This window comes from Zeus faber, assembly GCF_960531495.2.
Source record: "Zeus faber genome assembly, chromosome: 12".
Classification (NCBI taxonomy): Eukaryota; Metazoa; Chordata; class Actinopteri; order Zeiformes; family Zeidae; genus Zeus; species Zeus faber.
Window position 1 is genome coordinate 24384102 of NC_137196.1, and position 14685 is coordinate 24398786.

The 14685-nt window shown below is 44.5% G+C and overlaps 3 protein-coding genes across 5 annotated transcripts; 2 read left to right on the forward strand and 1 right to left on the reverse strand.

Annotated features, from left to right (window-relative positions):
- The first annotated feature begins 835 nt into the window (after positions 1-835).
- Positions 836-2919, forward strand: LOC307238593 (uncharacterized protein C14orf119-like). The gene is made up of 3 exons (XM_080011648.1): positions 836-1047; positions 2063-2445; positions 2525-2919. Exons 2-3 carry the CDS (start codon positions 2065-2067, stop codon positions 2696-2698), a joined length of 555 nt encoding a protein of 184 aa, XP_079867774.1. The 5' UTR covers positions 836-1047; positions 2063-2064; the 3' UTR covers positions 2699-2919.
- An 847-nt stretch (positions 2920-3766) lies between these two features.
- On the reverse strand, positions 3767-10175 carry LOC307237574 (apoptotic chromatin condensation inducer in the nucleus-like). Of its 3 annotated transcripts, none has more exons than XM_080010317.1 (7): positions 9444-10175; positions 7168-7233; positions 6857-6968; positions 6716-6771; positions 6113-6167; positions 5976-6031; positions 3767-5125 (listed from the first exon to the last, which is right to left on the reverse strand). In XM_080010317.1, the coding sequence occupies exons 1-7, from the start codon at positions 9579-9581 to the stop codon at positions 3953-3955; spliced, it is 1656 nt and encodes a 551-aa protein (XP_079866443.1). In that variant the 5' UTR covers positions 9582-10175; the 3' UTR covers positions 3767-3952. The 3 variants fall into 3 exon arrangements, with proteins under 3 accessions (XP_079866443.1, XP_079866442.1, XP_079866444.1); XM_080010316.1 differs by having other exon boundaries at positions 6113-6224; XM_080010318.1 differs by lacking the exon at positions 6113-6167 and having other exon boundaries at positions 4886-5125.
- Positions 10176-12879: 2704 nt separating this feature from the next.
- LOC307238451 (uncharacterized protein C14orf119-like) lies at positions 12880-14685 on the forward strand. Its single transcript, XM_080011431.1, has 3 exons — positions 12880-13010; positions 14031-14413; positions 14493-14685. The coding sequence occupies exons 2-3, from the start codon at positions 14033-14035 to the stop codon at positions 14664-14666; spliced, it is 555 nt and encodes a 184-aa protein (XP_079867557.1). The 5' UTR covers positions 12880-13010; positions 14031-14032; the 3' UTR covers positions 14667-14685.

Genomic DNA, 14685 nt, shown 5'->3' on the forward strand with positions numbered 1-14685 from the left:
ATTATATTTGGAATTCACACTTTGCATTTTCCCGCTCAACTAAATATATTTTAGATAACTATGCTTTAACCGGGATCCTCAGTTTGCGTTCCTCTAACTAAATAAATAATGTTTTTTTTAGATTCAATCAGACAAGTTATTGGACGAACCGACTCTTTTGACTCGTTCACCGTTCACCGCAAGTCCCCTCTCTCGCCCGCGAACGGAGAGTCGTAAAGCGGAGTGACTCTTCTTTCTTTTCAACACAGCGATTCATCCGAATCCCGAAAGGGAGTCAAACCTCTCATCGCCGCCGACGACTTCCTCCCGAACGAAATAAAAAGTGCAAGTGGGAGCTCTGTTTGAGATTGTTATTATTATTATTATTATTTTCACATCGTACCCCAGTGCAACAACAACAACAACACATTCTGTTTCCGTGTGTTCTTTATTATAAACAGTTTTGCGTGCTGAACAACTGCCACCGGACAAGATTGACGTCGTACTTAAAGGAACTTCCGCCGCGATTTCCGGTGTGAGGATTAACAAGCGCAATAAAACAATTCAAAGCCGTATCCAGAGAGAACGGAGTCTTTGTTATTTAAAAAATATATATATTGTCTAAATATGTGCGAAATTGTATATGTATATTATAATACATAAACATTCGGTAAATACTTCACACATACGATTACATCTGCAAAAAATCTAATATATGTTTCTCACCAAGGCTTACGTATTTGAAAAACAACAAAACAAACCCAATATGTTGTAAATCTTTTAATTAGATCAAATACAATTCGAAGAGCAACCCCCGTCCAATCTAAAATATTAGAATAATGAGGTTTAGGCCTTAGTTGTGTTTTTATTGTGCGTAATTTGCGTAATTGCGGGCACTGCTTCACCCGCGCCCTCACTGTTTGTAGCGGCACGTTGTCCTGAATTGCGGCTGTGTTCTGTGTAGTATTTCCGAGTCAATAAAGTTGTGTTGAGCCCCGAGCAGAGACGCTCTGCGCCGCAGCGGGTCGGACATGGCGGCGATGAGGTGACGGGCAGTGAGATAAAAAGGTGGGAAACTTTCTGCTTCTATGTCGGACGTTTGTCCTCCATCCTGAATGCCCGCTGAAGCCCCGTTTGTCCGGCTGGTCATTCACTGTGAACGCAACGGGGAACGAGCTAGCGTTAAGTTGAGCTACGGCCTATTTGACAATGTTGTATTTGATACAACACGACATCGCAATGTCACATGTATTATGATGTTTGTGGCGGAGACATTCTCCCCACATAAAGCAGACTGCGCAAGGTGCTGTAATAGTAGTGTAATCATTTCAATCCATCCATTGTTGTCCGTGTCCATATTATTGTAAACAGAAATTGCTTTTATCTATTTTCTTTGTTTTATTTTAACTACTTTGGGAGAAGCCATGCGAAATTTCATTGTACCTGAGTACGATAATAAAGACCATTCATACATAAGTATTCACCCTGTACAGAAATATTCCAACTATATTTATGCCTTCATTCAGTAGGGCTGTCACCATCAAAAGAATGTAGTTAACTGTGATTAATGGTTCAAGTGTCTTGCCATCAAATAAAACTTGCAACAACATTCATACCTGCAAAGGAGCTATTTATCGGCATTGAAGATTTGAGCGTAACCATTTGGGTAGATTTTCATTTGAACCCAGTTTATGGAAACACACCTTAGGCATATTCTGTTTATTGCGACATTGGTTTAAAATTCCCCTGACATTTGGATGGATATATACGATTGAGGAATTGAACAATCTTAGAAAAAAGATTGGAGATCTGCTCAAATAATTTACATCAGACTATTATTTAATAATTGTGATGGCACTATCGGTCAGTATTAGCCACCATACTGCCGCTGACCTTGTCTGATTTAATTGATCTTGACTTCTTAGGTGTTTTTGTGTTGCTCGTACTTACTTGTGTTACTACTATCGGTCTGACTGTGCCACAATGCACCAACTACTTACCAAGTCAAATTCTTTGTATACAATCATGTTCTTGGCCAAATAAATGGATCGTTAAATTTGAACCACTGGTCTTATCTTTGCAGAGATGTCGTGGTTCTACCATGTCAGTCAGTGTTCAGGGGAACAGCAGCCGCAGCTCGTTGACATGGTAACCAGTGTGACAACAGCGCCTGGCAACGCCACAGACTGGCCCGTGTGTGCGTCAGCCAGCCCCGTTGTTCTGCCACTGGCCCCGCAGGGTCCGGTTCCTCTGACCCTGCAGAAGCTCTCCTGTGCCCCCCAGAGCGCAGGCCCCGGCGGGGACGCTCTGCCCGTCTCCTACGTCACCCTGCAGGAGCAGAGGTGTGTCCTCAGCTGGTTCTTGGGGTGGAGCGCTGTGCAGAGGGAGCGCTTCCTGCAGGACCTCCTTGGCAAAGCTGTGCCGGGCAAAGTGTGCACCCTCCTGGACTCACTCAACACGCTGCAGGTATGTCTCACACCACCCGCTGTGCTTATGAGGCTGTTGTTCTGCTGCGAGTCACGTTTAAGTATCCCTCCCCCTCCAGGTTAAAGACAGAGCCCCCAGCATCTTTGAATGCCAGCTGCGCCTGTGGAACCAGTGGTTTGAGTCGTGGAATGAGGAGGAGAGAAACCATTTACTACACATCCTGGAGGAACAGGACCCGGTCTTTGTTGCTCACTTCTACCGGAATGTAGCTGGTACAGCAGGGAGGGAATGATGGTGCAGGAAAACCCCCCCCAAAAAAAAAAACCCTCTTAGAAGATAAACGTTTTGTGTTAGGACAGATCTCTGTGACATGTCAATGAAATGAAGCTGGGAAGTTCATTGATGAATTGAAACTTGGGGGAATGGAGGATTTTCTTTTTCTAATCTTTTTTGTACAAGACAGGATAAACTGAAAACAAAGACATCTTACCAAAATAAATCGTTCAATAAGGGCTCTTATTTGTCTGTTGCTGAATGTTTTACCATGAGCATATCATGTGCAGTTTCATTGTGTACTTGGCCTGCTACAATGTTTAGGTAGGTGGAACATGACATTAACTTCCACAATGAATGCCAGGACCAAAGGTTTTACCTGCAGAACATTCCCCAGACCACCACACCACCTCCACTGGCTTTCCTTCTTCAAATAGTGCATCCCGGTTCAATCTCTGCCCCAGGAAAATAACGCCCACACACTCCAGTCATCCACATGATGTAAAAGAAACATGATTCATCAGTCCAGACTACCTTCCATTGCTCCACGGTCCAGTTCTGACGCTCACATGCCCATTGTAGGTGCTTTTGGAGGTGGACAGGGGTCAGCACGGGCACTGGCCGGTCTGTGGCTACGCACCCCCATACCAGCAAGCTGTGATGCCTTGTGTGTTCTGACACCTTTCTATCATAGCAGCACTAACTCTTCCACCAATTTGTGCTACAGAATCTCTTCTGAGGGATCGGACCAGACGGGTTACACTTCACTCCCCATGTGCATCAATGAGCGTTGGGCGCCCAGCCGTTTTGGAGATGCTCTGACCCAGTTGTCTAGCAATCACAATTTGGCCCTTGTCGAAGTCTCTCAGATCCTTACACTTGCCCATTTTTCCCTGCCTCAAACACGTCAACTTCAAGGACTTTGTACTCACTTGCTGCCTTCACTTGTACATCCCATCCCCTTGACAGGTGCCATTGGAACAAGATGATCAACGTCAATTACTTCACTTGTCAATAGTTGTAATGTTGTGGCTGATAAGTGTAAAGGCTCTATGGCTCATGATACTCATAACTGAATCAGACAGACATACAGTAGTTTTGAGATCTCATTGGCTCATTTCTTGTTTACTTAAGACAGTTTTACGTTGTCATTGCCCTTGTCACCTATGTCACTGATGAGGCAGTCAAGACCTTTAATGTAGGTTAAATGTTTTATTTTTCTCTGCAATTGATTCAAAGTGGTATAACTTTCAAATGACTTCAAACCAAAATGTTACTTGCGAGTTTTTCGGAAGACCCTGTCGCCGGTTCTCCGGTTGTTCTTCTTCCTCTGACCACTTTTGGTAGTACTCACCACTGCATATCGGGAACACCCCACAAGACCTGCTGTTTTGGAGATGCTCTGACCCAGGCGTATAGCCATCACAATTTGGCCCTTGTCAAAGTCGCTCAGATCCATCTCCTTTTCCTCTCTTTCTAAGTCTTTTTCCTGCTCTATTCTCTCTTGCTCCAAAGCCTCTCTTTCTTCCCTCTCCCTTTTCTGCTCTTCCTGAAGTATTCTTTGACTCTCTTGTCTTTCCACCTCAAGGGCTCTGAGTCTCTCTTTCTCAAGGGCCTTTTCTTTCTCTAACCGAGACACCCTCTCTTCTGTTGCATTGGCCCTGTGCACACTCCCGGGTACTTGACTGTGAAATGGAACCATGGGAAATGGCATGCTGGCTGTATGGGTGATGGCAGAAACCACGCCTTCTGGAGACACTCTCACAGGAAAAGGTGCAACCGTAGCAATATTGCTGTCCTCTCCATTCCCATCACGGCTGTGCCAACCTGCACCAGAGAAAGCCCCTTCTGACTCCAACTTCCGTGCCAACAGAGTGAGTGGACCAGGTTTACGCTGAACTTGTCCACTCCTCTGGGGCTCTGGGCTGCTGCTGTGACTGCTGGATGAGCCGGAGCTCGAGGTGCTGGAGGCACGCTGCCTCCAGGCTGGTGGCATGCCAGGGCTTGGGGGGCTTTGTTTGGTGGTGTCAGGCTGCGGGAAGGATAACTCAGGGGCTGGGGAAGTTGTGGGTGTGGGCTGACAAAGTTGTGGAGATAAGAGGGGAGGGATGTGCGGAGGGGCTTGGTGGGAGGCTTCAGACCTCTTTCTGGCTGTAGTCCTTCTGGCTGGGTCCCCAAGGCTTCTTCTCCTTAGACCGCTGTCCCAGTCCTCATCATCGTCACTATCGGCCTGGACTTGACTAGATGGAGGAACCCTATCACCACTAGCCAGACGCATGGCAACCAAGCCAGGGGCACAAGTAGGTGCAGCTGAGGCAGGTGGACTCGACATATTTGCCTCCTGATTCCTGTTCAACTCTCCCTCATTAGCTGAGCCTGACAGTCCTGCTCCATCAGAGGGGCCAAACTGCTTGTGCTGGGCAACAGACACTGCTGGAGTGGCATCCTGACAAGTACGAAAAAGTAAAAAACATTTAGTATATTGCAGAATTTTGGCAGTTTGTCCCATGCAATATATTTGATTTAGGTCGCTTTCACACATGCACTCATGACTATGTCCAGATAATGTCCAGACCTGACTATCCAGATTTAGGCTTTCACGCAAGTAGCAAAAACACGGAGATTGTCCGTGTACGATGCGTTTACACAACCTGGAAATAATCCATTTGGTTTAGATGAGGGGCGGAGCCTGGGTGGAGCGTGCAGGAGGCAGGACATGACACAATGACACTGCAGAGTTTTACAGCACACAAGATGGTGGACGAGGCTACAAACTTATCAGTAGTTGGGCTTTTTTTGCTGCGATACTCCATGTTTTTGGACATCTCCCCAATATAAACGAGAAAGTGGAAAGGAATAATAAAGAAAGCAGAAAGGAGTACACAGCAGCTACACTCCGTGCACGAAGATCCACACATTAAATAACTGGCGCATGATAGTGACGTCATCAACATGCGACATGCCTACTCGATCACTGTGAATGATCAGGACAATTACCTGTTCACACATACCGCTTGATCAGACATTACCAGGCCTTCGTACTATGGTGCTGGCTGGTAAAAGTCTGGGTCAAATGATTTGGACATTTGTTCAGACACACAGCTCTAATGTAACAGGGAAATGTCTGGATAATTTCAGGTTTACAGCGCATGTGTGAAAGCAGCTCAAGTCTTAGCATTGTGGTATTCCAAATCATGCAAAAACTTAATTTAGGCCATGCAGCATCAACATTGAAAATGTTGTGACTGATGATAGCATAAAGAGCATAGAAATAGCAGAAACAAAATAAACCTAACCTGGGCTGTACCAGAACATGAGACACTGTGATTGGTGCGTGTGTGGTCTGCTTGATCTGCAAACAAAAAATGTAATTAATATTACGATTATTTTGCATAGAAAGTGATGCATAGAATATGAAGTAACTACATCTTACCATCAGTTTCAACGGCCTCTCGTGCCTCTCTCTCCAGACGTTGCCTCAGTAGCTCCTGTTGTTTAGCCAAATACTGCTTGATGAAGCTGTTTTGGCTCATTTCCTCACCAATCTAAATAGTGTTTTTATATTTTTTTGTAGTAACATTTTCCAAATTGAACGAAACAAACAAACAAAAAAAAGCCCTGTGTGTCTCATGCCCAGAGCCTGTGGATGTGTGCATGCTTCACACATCCCGCTGGCGCAAGAATGCAGGGGTTATTTACTTTGCCAAATGGATAAATGCAATCAGACACAAAACAAGGGCAAATTGCACTCAGATAGAAAACTTAAGGGGCATGTTTGTGCCAGCATATCATTTGGGCAATATATTTTGTAAATTGGATGCTGAAATGGCGCTGGTAGCGGACGAATTGAGAACAACAAAGAAAACAATATTCCCGACTATGGTCAATTAATTGTGAAAGCAAATATCAACATTAGGATTAATAAGCGGTTACTTGTGCATCTCGATGCAGCCTCAACATTGAAGACATGAACATTTTGAATGTGACTGATGATAGCATAAAGAGTATAGCATAGCATAAACAAAATAAACCTAACCTGCGCTGGAGCAGGACATGAGACACGGTTGTTGACGCTTGTGTGGTCTGTTTGATCTGGAAACAAAAACTTGTTATTGAAATTACTATTATTTTGCCTAGAAAGTGATTAATAGAATATGAAGTAACTACTACGTCTTACCATCAGTTTCAACGGCCTCTCGTGCCTCTCTCTCCAGACGTTGCCTCAGTAGCTCTTGCTGTTTGGCCAAATACTGCTTGATGAAGCTGTTTTGGCTCATTTCCTCACCAATCTATATAGAGTAACACACTTTTGAGAACAGGCTACACACTTGACATGGGCAACGACAAATAAGGGATAAAATAATGCAGGTAATATTTTTCCCCTATATGACTCCAGTCCATTCAAATGAATAGTCATATTCTAATACATTCTGTATGAATGGCATTTGGTCTTTCCAATGTTTCAAGTGAAATTAATGCAACCCCCACCTGAGAGTTGGGCTGCAGTCCAGTGTTGGGGGTTGAGGTTCTCTCAAGGTTCTCCAACATTAGAGCCTATTAGTGACAACACAATTTCATTCAATGTTATAGATCAAATTATTTTGAGCAGGAAGAGCTAGCATTCAAACTCCAATGTTAAAACCTACTCCTCTTAGATATATACAGTCATGCTGTGGATTGAGCTAACCATCCAACTCTTTCACTTTTAACATCTCCTTATTGAATGAAACTGTGCGTAATGGGGACACTATCTGTGACTTTCTCCCCAACCACCCCCTCTCCATGCGTTGTGCGCAGAAAATAATCTCAACGAGTCGTTCCTCCGTGCCCCGTCCCCACACCGCTTTTTGTTGTTTTATTTGGAGGAACGGGGCTCCGCTCTCCGCCATCGGGGCGCACAGAGAACCGTGTTTGGGTCCGTGTCCAGACGCGTGATCGATTCGCACATATAAAAATAGATTTATGATTCCCCTTATTTATAGTTACTCATTGAAAGGTTATCCCTGTGCATTTTGTAAGCTTCTGTCGGTTTTATCCTGTTATTGTAATACACACCGACTGACCAAAAAAAAAACCAAGAAAAAAAAACTGTAGACTTTCAGGGGGCAGGCCTTGTTAAAAACATCATTTTTTCTATACATATCGATTATGAATATTTGAAACAGTTTCAATACTCATTTTCCACACTATCGATATACCGGTGATGACGTCATCAAGTGGCGACTCTCCTCTTCAAGAGAGCGCAGATAGTCTCAGTATCTAGGCTCATTTGTTTGTTTGTTTGTTTTTAGTTTGAAATTAGTTATTATAAATCCAAATGAATACAATTTCACGTTTATCCGGATTTGGTGTCAACTCTTAAAAAAAAAAAAAAGAATAATAATGTTACCCGGGTTACAAATGTAATTTCTTGTAAAGCCGCACTGCAGACAGAGTGCAGATCTTCTTTAGTAAACAGACAATGCAGCGAATAACATTAGTGATAAATAAATGTTCATTTAAGTTCAGCAATTTTACGTCTCATTGCTTAAGTTGTTGTATTTTATCAGATGCAAACACAAAATACAAAATGATATCTGTATTATATATCGGCCACCAGCCGCCCTGCTTTCTAGATATCGGCATCACCCATTGAAAAACCCATATCAGGCGAGAAATATCAACCTCTCCCTGTGCTGCTGTCCAGCCCAGTGCCCTTTGCCAAAACCACATAAAAATGTAAACTTTGTGGCCCCCTTCGTTCGGCCCCTCGGGGACAACAAAGCCTGAGTACATAAAGCAAGTGCATACACAGTGTTTATTATGAGTCTCGGCCTCAATAAGGAAAACGTGACTTAAGAGTTCGGCCATACACTGTATGGTGCATAGACATCCAACTATTTTAAATCAATAACAAGGGGCCACAAAGAGCTCGCAGTGCACTTGTTATTTCCGTCGATAGATGTGTGCGTCAATATCGACGCAAACGAAACAGATTCCCAGCGCAGTCCAGACACTCCGCTTGTAAACAAACATGACACTCCGTGTGCATGTTGGACCAATCCAATCCAATCCAACCCCCCAGGTGCTGGTAAAACAACACCAACCCTCACTGGGAAGCTCCGCTCCTTTTCGATTCGTTCGATTCTCCGACTCCGAAGTTTGTATTTTGGCAACGTTTGAATGCAAACGTTGGATCACAGAAAACGCTCGAGTTGAATTCGCTCAAAAACAAAAAGTTGGGGTCGAGAAACGCAAAGAGTGAACGATTATTAACTTCTCTCAAAAGTTCTTATTTATTTGCGGAATATTAAAGTACAAAACAGCCTCGTTGCGGATGACGCTAAATGCCTTGGCCTTTAACTGAGTCCTCAGGAATTAATCTCACTTTGTGAGTGGAACATTAGCTCGCTCCCCGCTCTTTTGCCGAGGTGACTCCAGACTCACGGGTTACTTCAAAGACCCATTCGTTACCAACGAATCGTTCGCGAATCCTGCATCACTAATAAACACAGCGTTAGCTAAGCAAGCTAACTAGCTCCTATTCCACTTGAAAGATACGTTGAGAAAGTTCATTAAATGCACATATGACGTGTTACGCATTGAAAACGTTGATTGTATACAAAGCACCGTAAACAGGCTTTAACTCGGTTCGCGTAAACGGGAGAACCCGCTTGGCTGCCAGGTATCGGCCTTCCAGACGAGCGTCGGCCCGTCCGATCGTTAAACGTTTGTCGGCTCCGCGGCTACCGACGACCCAGCCCGATGTTCGGGACCGAACTCACCCCTTTGAGCCTCTTGACGAGGGCGTTCTTCGCTCCGCTTTTGGAGAGTCCCCGCTCCTCGAGGGCGGCTTTCAGGTCCGCCACCCGAAGCGAGTTGAGCGGTCTCCCGTCCAGCGTGACGTCTTCGAGGTCCGCCATTTTCCCGTTCCTCTTCTTTTTTCTTCTTGTTGTTGTTGTTCTTCTTCTTTTTTCCTCCTTCTCCTTCTTCTTTTGTGGTTATTGGTGGGTCCCCGTTCCACTCGCCCGTCCCCCCCCGCGGAGAGCGCCGCGCCACGCCTTCCCTCGCTGACGTCACACCGCGACGACGAGGCACGCGTGACTCGGGTTGCCAAATCGTTGAAACGACCAAAGTTTATTCCACTGAACCCAAACTCCACCGAAGGCGGCGGGGCGTCGCGGCCGGAGGGTTCACACCACGAGGCATTTTGGGGGGGCAGGTCGTTCGCGGGGTGACGGCCAGGGGGTTCCGCGCCCGGCCCCGCCTCCCTATGAATGGGTAGCGGGTTCCGGGAGGCTGCAGTCCCAGGACCCCAGTTTGTCCGTGACAGCGCCTAGGACGCGTGGGCGACACCCCGGTATCCCCACACTCGGGTTTTAACGGTGGAGGAAGGTCTGGCTCAACCCGCTGCCATTGTCGTTCACGGGGCGGGTCAAACGCTCCGTCTTGTTTGTATTGTTTTCTTTTACGTTCCAATCACGTTGGTCTCGGGCGGCGCTCTGCCCGGGATGCAGCGACGGTGCCCTTGTGAAATAGTGTCGGGTGGGAACTAGTTTTGGTGGAACCTTTGCGGGCGGGGAGGCGAGCCCTGGCATGGAGATGGCCAAATCTCCGTAAAGAAAACGCCACGTAAAACAGTAAAGTACGTATGTGGACCATGTGACGAGACTATTACTAGTTAAAAAAAAAGGCGAACATAACTTGATCACCGGACCGCCAGACCTCTCTCAAATACCTCGTTTTACCCAACGCTGGAGTTTCATGGAGCGACGGGGACTTTGAAAACTGTAACACGCAGATAGCGGAAGAGGAGGACAATGCCGATTTAAATAGTCAATGCTAGACTAACCCAACCTGTGGTTAAGTTTAGGTATAAGGTTAGAGATACCTTATACCTAAAGTTAACTATCTTTAACCCTATACCTTGTATTTAACTTGTATCTAACTTAACCAATAAAATAAAATAAGAAACGATGCGAAGAAACAACCCTCCTCCAATCGAAAACATTACAATAAAGAGTTTTAGGCCGTCTCACTCACTCTTTTCTTTTAGTTGTATTTTTTTTTGTCCATAAATGATCCCACTGATGATACTGTATTTCACATGGGTTCACACCCTCGTTGTTTAGAACGATGCATTGTTTTGAATTGCGATTGTTTTGTATTATATTTCTGAGTCAATAAAGTTGGGTTATTGCTCAGGCTAGTGTCATTAGTCCAATGCTCTTTTCCATTATGATCAATGATATCTATCTGATCTGAATTATATTTTTTCTCAAGTTCAGGGGGATATTGGACGGCCATTTCTTTCTGATGATGGAGTTTGCGGAGAGGGGGAAAGAATATTACTTATATTGTGCAAAAGATACAGTTAACGTTGTTGAAAAATTGTCATATTTGTGGGGATTCAAGTTTTCAGCAGGAAAAAAAAGCAAACAATGTTCACTCGGAAGAGAGGTAGATAAAGACGGATAAAGATTCACGAGCAAAGGATAGAACAAGTGGGCATCTTTAGATTTTTGGGTGTGTGGTTTGATGTAAAGTTAACATGGAATGAACATATCCATAAGATAAACTCCAAATGTAAAAATATATTAAATGTGACAAGATGTTTAACAGGATCAGAATGGGAAGGCAGCAGATCTGCGATAAGAAAAAAATATTTATGTGGCGTTGATTAGATCAGTGTTAGATTATGGGTGTGTTGCTTAGAGGTCAGTTCAGTTCAGTTCAGTTCAGTTCAGTTCCTCCCGTTACTTCTGGAACATTGGGCGACGAGTCCCCACCATTTACCAGAATGGCGTCTTCTCGTCGTTTCCATAACATGCTTTTTTTTACGGGGTGAGGCTTAGAGGTCAGCAGCAAAACAAAAAACAAAAAAACGTTAAAGAAGGTGGAGGTGGCGCAAGCTCAAACTTTGAGACTTTGCTGTGGTGCTTACAAAGGGACTCCTGTGTGCGTTCTTCAGGTTAAAGTGGGTGAAATGCCGCTGCGACTTGGACACTAGTTAGTGGCAGTTAATGATGAACTACCGGGGTAATCTTCAAGGGCGTTCAGAAGATCGACGTCCAACAACAAAGGTACTTCTCCCATGTTGGGAGAGAGAACGGGCCAAGTCGGAGTGTTTTATGTGGAGCAGTGATAACGTAGTTAGAGACATGACATTAAGTCAGAGAAGAGATACCCCTGCAGTTCACCTCAGTATCAGTTGATTTCTATATCCTGGGAGGGGGATGCACGTCCATAAAAGTTTTGGAAATATTGCAGTTTCAGTTGAAGATAGGTTACAAACATTCTATCAAACATTTGTCCCATGGATCCAAGGTTTAGCACAGGTTTTGCTTTTAGTATACTGGCCTTATAAGTTTCTGTTAAAAGAAGAACATCAGATCATTTGTCTGTTTACACAGTCGAGATGAAGATTATTTGTACAGATTTGTGTTCTGCATTAATGTTTCTGGAGTCATTTATATCTCACAGTAGGCAGGATGTAGTTAATGATATATGTGAATAAAATATGAAATATGTTGATAAAGTTTATGTAGGTCCCGGCTCACAGAGGCGTGAAGGGCAATGAAATTGTGAATGCGTTTGCAAAAAAGGCACTTAAACAAGAGATCATGGACGTTTCATTCAATAAATCGGAAGCAAAAGGAATAAATAAAAGAAACATCATGAAAGAGTGGCAGCACAGTGGGAACACAGCAAATGCAGGACGACACCTTCATGCAGCACGGCAAGAAGTGGGCGCAGGGAGGTCAGCATCCCTCAAAATTATGTGAGCACTGTCAAACAGGAGTGGGGCATGTCATTTTCCCTTTTTTTCCGCTGCCATAAGTACTCCCGAGAACGAGAAACATTAAAGAGGGAAATCAGGATGTCTAGTCCATTCAGTTATTTGAAAGAAATTGGGCTGATCAAAATAATTTAGTGTTCAGTGAAATAAAGGATTTATTTATTTATTTATTTGTTTATTCATTTATCCATCCATCTTTTTTTATTCATTTATTCATTCATTCCGGGTTTTTGTTTTTTTTAATTAATTTGTTTAAATTATTTTAAATATTTTTTTATTTAATTTTTTGAGGGGATAGATTACTCTGGTCCACACTCCAACGTCGTGGTGGCGGTAATGCATCTTAACGCTGATTGCCACCCGCCATTAAACGGAAAGAAGAAGAAGAAGAAGAAGAAGAAGAAGGAGGAGGAGGAGGAGGAGGAGGAGAAAACGAAGAAGAAGAAGTTGTTGTGTTGAACCAAGAGCAGAGACGCTCCTATGGCGGCGGATGCTCTGCGCCGCAGCGGGTCGGACATGGCGGCGATGAGGTGACGGGCAGTGAGATAAAAAGGTGGGAAACTTTCTGCTTCTATGTCGGACGTTTGTCCTCCATCCTGAATCCCCGCCGAAGCCCCGTTTGTCCGGCTGGTCATTCACTGTGAACGCAACGGGGACGAGCTAGCGTTAAGTTGAGCTACGGCCTATTTGACGATGTTGTATTTGATACAACACGACATCGCAATGTCACATGTATTATGATGTTTGTGGCGGAGACATTCTCCCCACATAAAGCGAACTGCGCAAGGTGCTGTAATAGTAGTGTAATCATTTCAATCCAATTCATCCATTGTTGTCCGTGTCCATATTATTGTAAACAGAAATTGCTTTTATCTATTTTCTTTGTTTTATTTTAACTACTTTGGGAGAAGCCATGCGAAATTTCATTGTACCTGAGTACGATAATAAAGACCATTCATACATAAGTATTCACCCTGTACAGAAATATTCCAACTATATTTATGCCTTCATTCAGTAGGGCTGTCCCCATCAAAAGAATGTAGTTAACTGTGATTAATGGTTCAAGTGTCTTGCCATCAAATAAAACTTGCAACAACATTCATACCTGCAAAGGAGCTATTTATCGGCATTGAAGATTTGAGCGTAACCATTTGGGTAGACATTTCATTTGAACCCAGTTTATGGAAACACACCTTAGGCATATTCTGTTTATTGCAACATTGGTTTAAAAATCCCCTGACATTTGGGTGGATATATACGATTGAGGAATTGAACAATCTTAGAAAAAAGATTGGAGATCTGCTCAAATAATTTACATCAGACCATTATTTAATAATTGTGATGGCACTATCGGTCAGTATTAGCCACCATACTGCCGCTGACCTTGTCTGATTTAATTGATCTTGACTTCTTAGGTGTTTTTGTGTTGCTCGTACTTACTTGTGTTACTACTATCGGTCTGACTGTGCCACAATGCACCAACTACTTACCAAGTCAAATTCTTTGTATACAATCATGTTCTTGGCCAAATAAATGGATCGTTAAATTTGAACCACTGGCCTTATCTTTGCAGAGATGTCGTGGTTCTACCATGTCAGTCAGTGTTCAGGGGAACAGCAGCCGCAGCTCGTTGACATGGTAACCGGCGTGACAACAGCGCCTGGCAACGCCACAGACTGGCCCGTGTGTGCGTCAGCCAGCCCCGTTGTTCTGCCACTGGCCCCGCAGGGTCCGGTTCCTCTGACCCTGCAGAAGCTCTCCTGTGCCCCCCAGAGCGCAGGCCCCGGCGGGGACGCTCTGCCCGTCTCCTACGTCACCCTGCAGGAGCAGAGGTGTGTCCTCAGCTGGTTCTTGGGGTGGAGCGCTGTGCAGAGGGAGCGCTTCCTGCAGGACCTCCTTGGCAAAGCTGTGCCGGGCAAAGTGTGCACCCTCCTGGACTCACTCAACACGCTGCAGGTATGTCTCACACCACCCGCTGTGCTTATGAGGCTGTTGTTCTGCTGCGAGTCACGTTTAAGTATCCCTCCCCCTCCAGGTTAAAGACAGAGCCCCCAGCATCTTTGAATGCCAGCTGCGCCTGTGGAACCAGTGGTTTGAGTCGTGGAATGAGGAGGAGAGAAACCATTTACTACACATCCTGGAGGAACGAGACCCGGTCTTTGTTGCTCACTTCTACCGGAATGTAGCTGGTACAGCAGGGAGGGAATAATGGCGCAGAAAAAAAACCC

What these genes read in the sequence shown, in the direction of transcription:
- LOC307238593 (XM_080011648.1), top strand. Translation starts at nt 2,065, where the DNA reads ATGTCGTGGTTCTACCATGTCAGTCAGTGTTCAGGGGAACAGCAGCCG. An exon ending in ACTCACTCAACACGCTGCAG is followed by an intron (nt 2,446 to 2,524) that starts GTATGTCTCACA and finishes CTCCCCCTCCAG; the next exon opens with GTTAAAGACAGAGCCCCCAG.
- LOC307237574 (XM_080010316.1), bottom strand. Translation starts at nt 9,581, where the DNA reads ATGGCGGACCTCGAAGACGTCACGCTGGACGGGAGACCGCTCAACTCG. An exon ending in GACTGCAGCCCAACTCTCAG is followed by an intron (nt 6,969 to 7,167) that starts GTGGGGGTTGCA and finishes TACTCTATATAG; the next exon opens with ATTGGTGAGGAAATGAGCCA. An exon ending in AGAGGCCGTTGAAACTGATG is followed by an intron (nt 6,032 to 6,112) that starts GTAAGATGTAGT and finishes TTTTGTTTGCAG; the next exon opens with ATCAAGCAGACCACACACGC.
- LOC307238451 (XM_080011431.1), top strand. Translation starts at nt 14,033, where the DNA reads ATGTCGTGGTTCTACCATGTCAGTCAGTGTTCAGGGGAACAGCAGCCG. An exon ending in ACTCACTCAACACGCTGCAG is followed by an intron (nt 14,414 to 14,492) that starts GTATGTCTCACA and finishes CTCCCCCTCCAG; the next exon opens with GTTAAAGACAGAGCCCCCAG.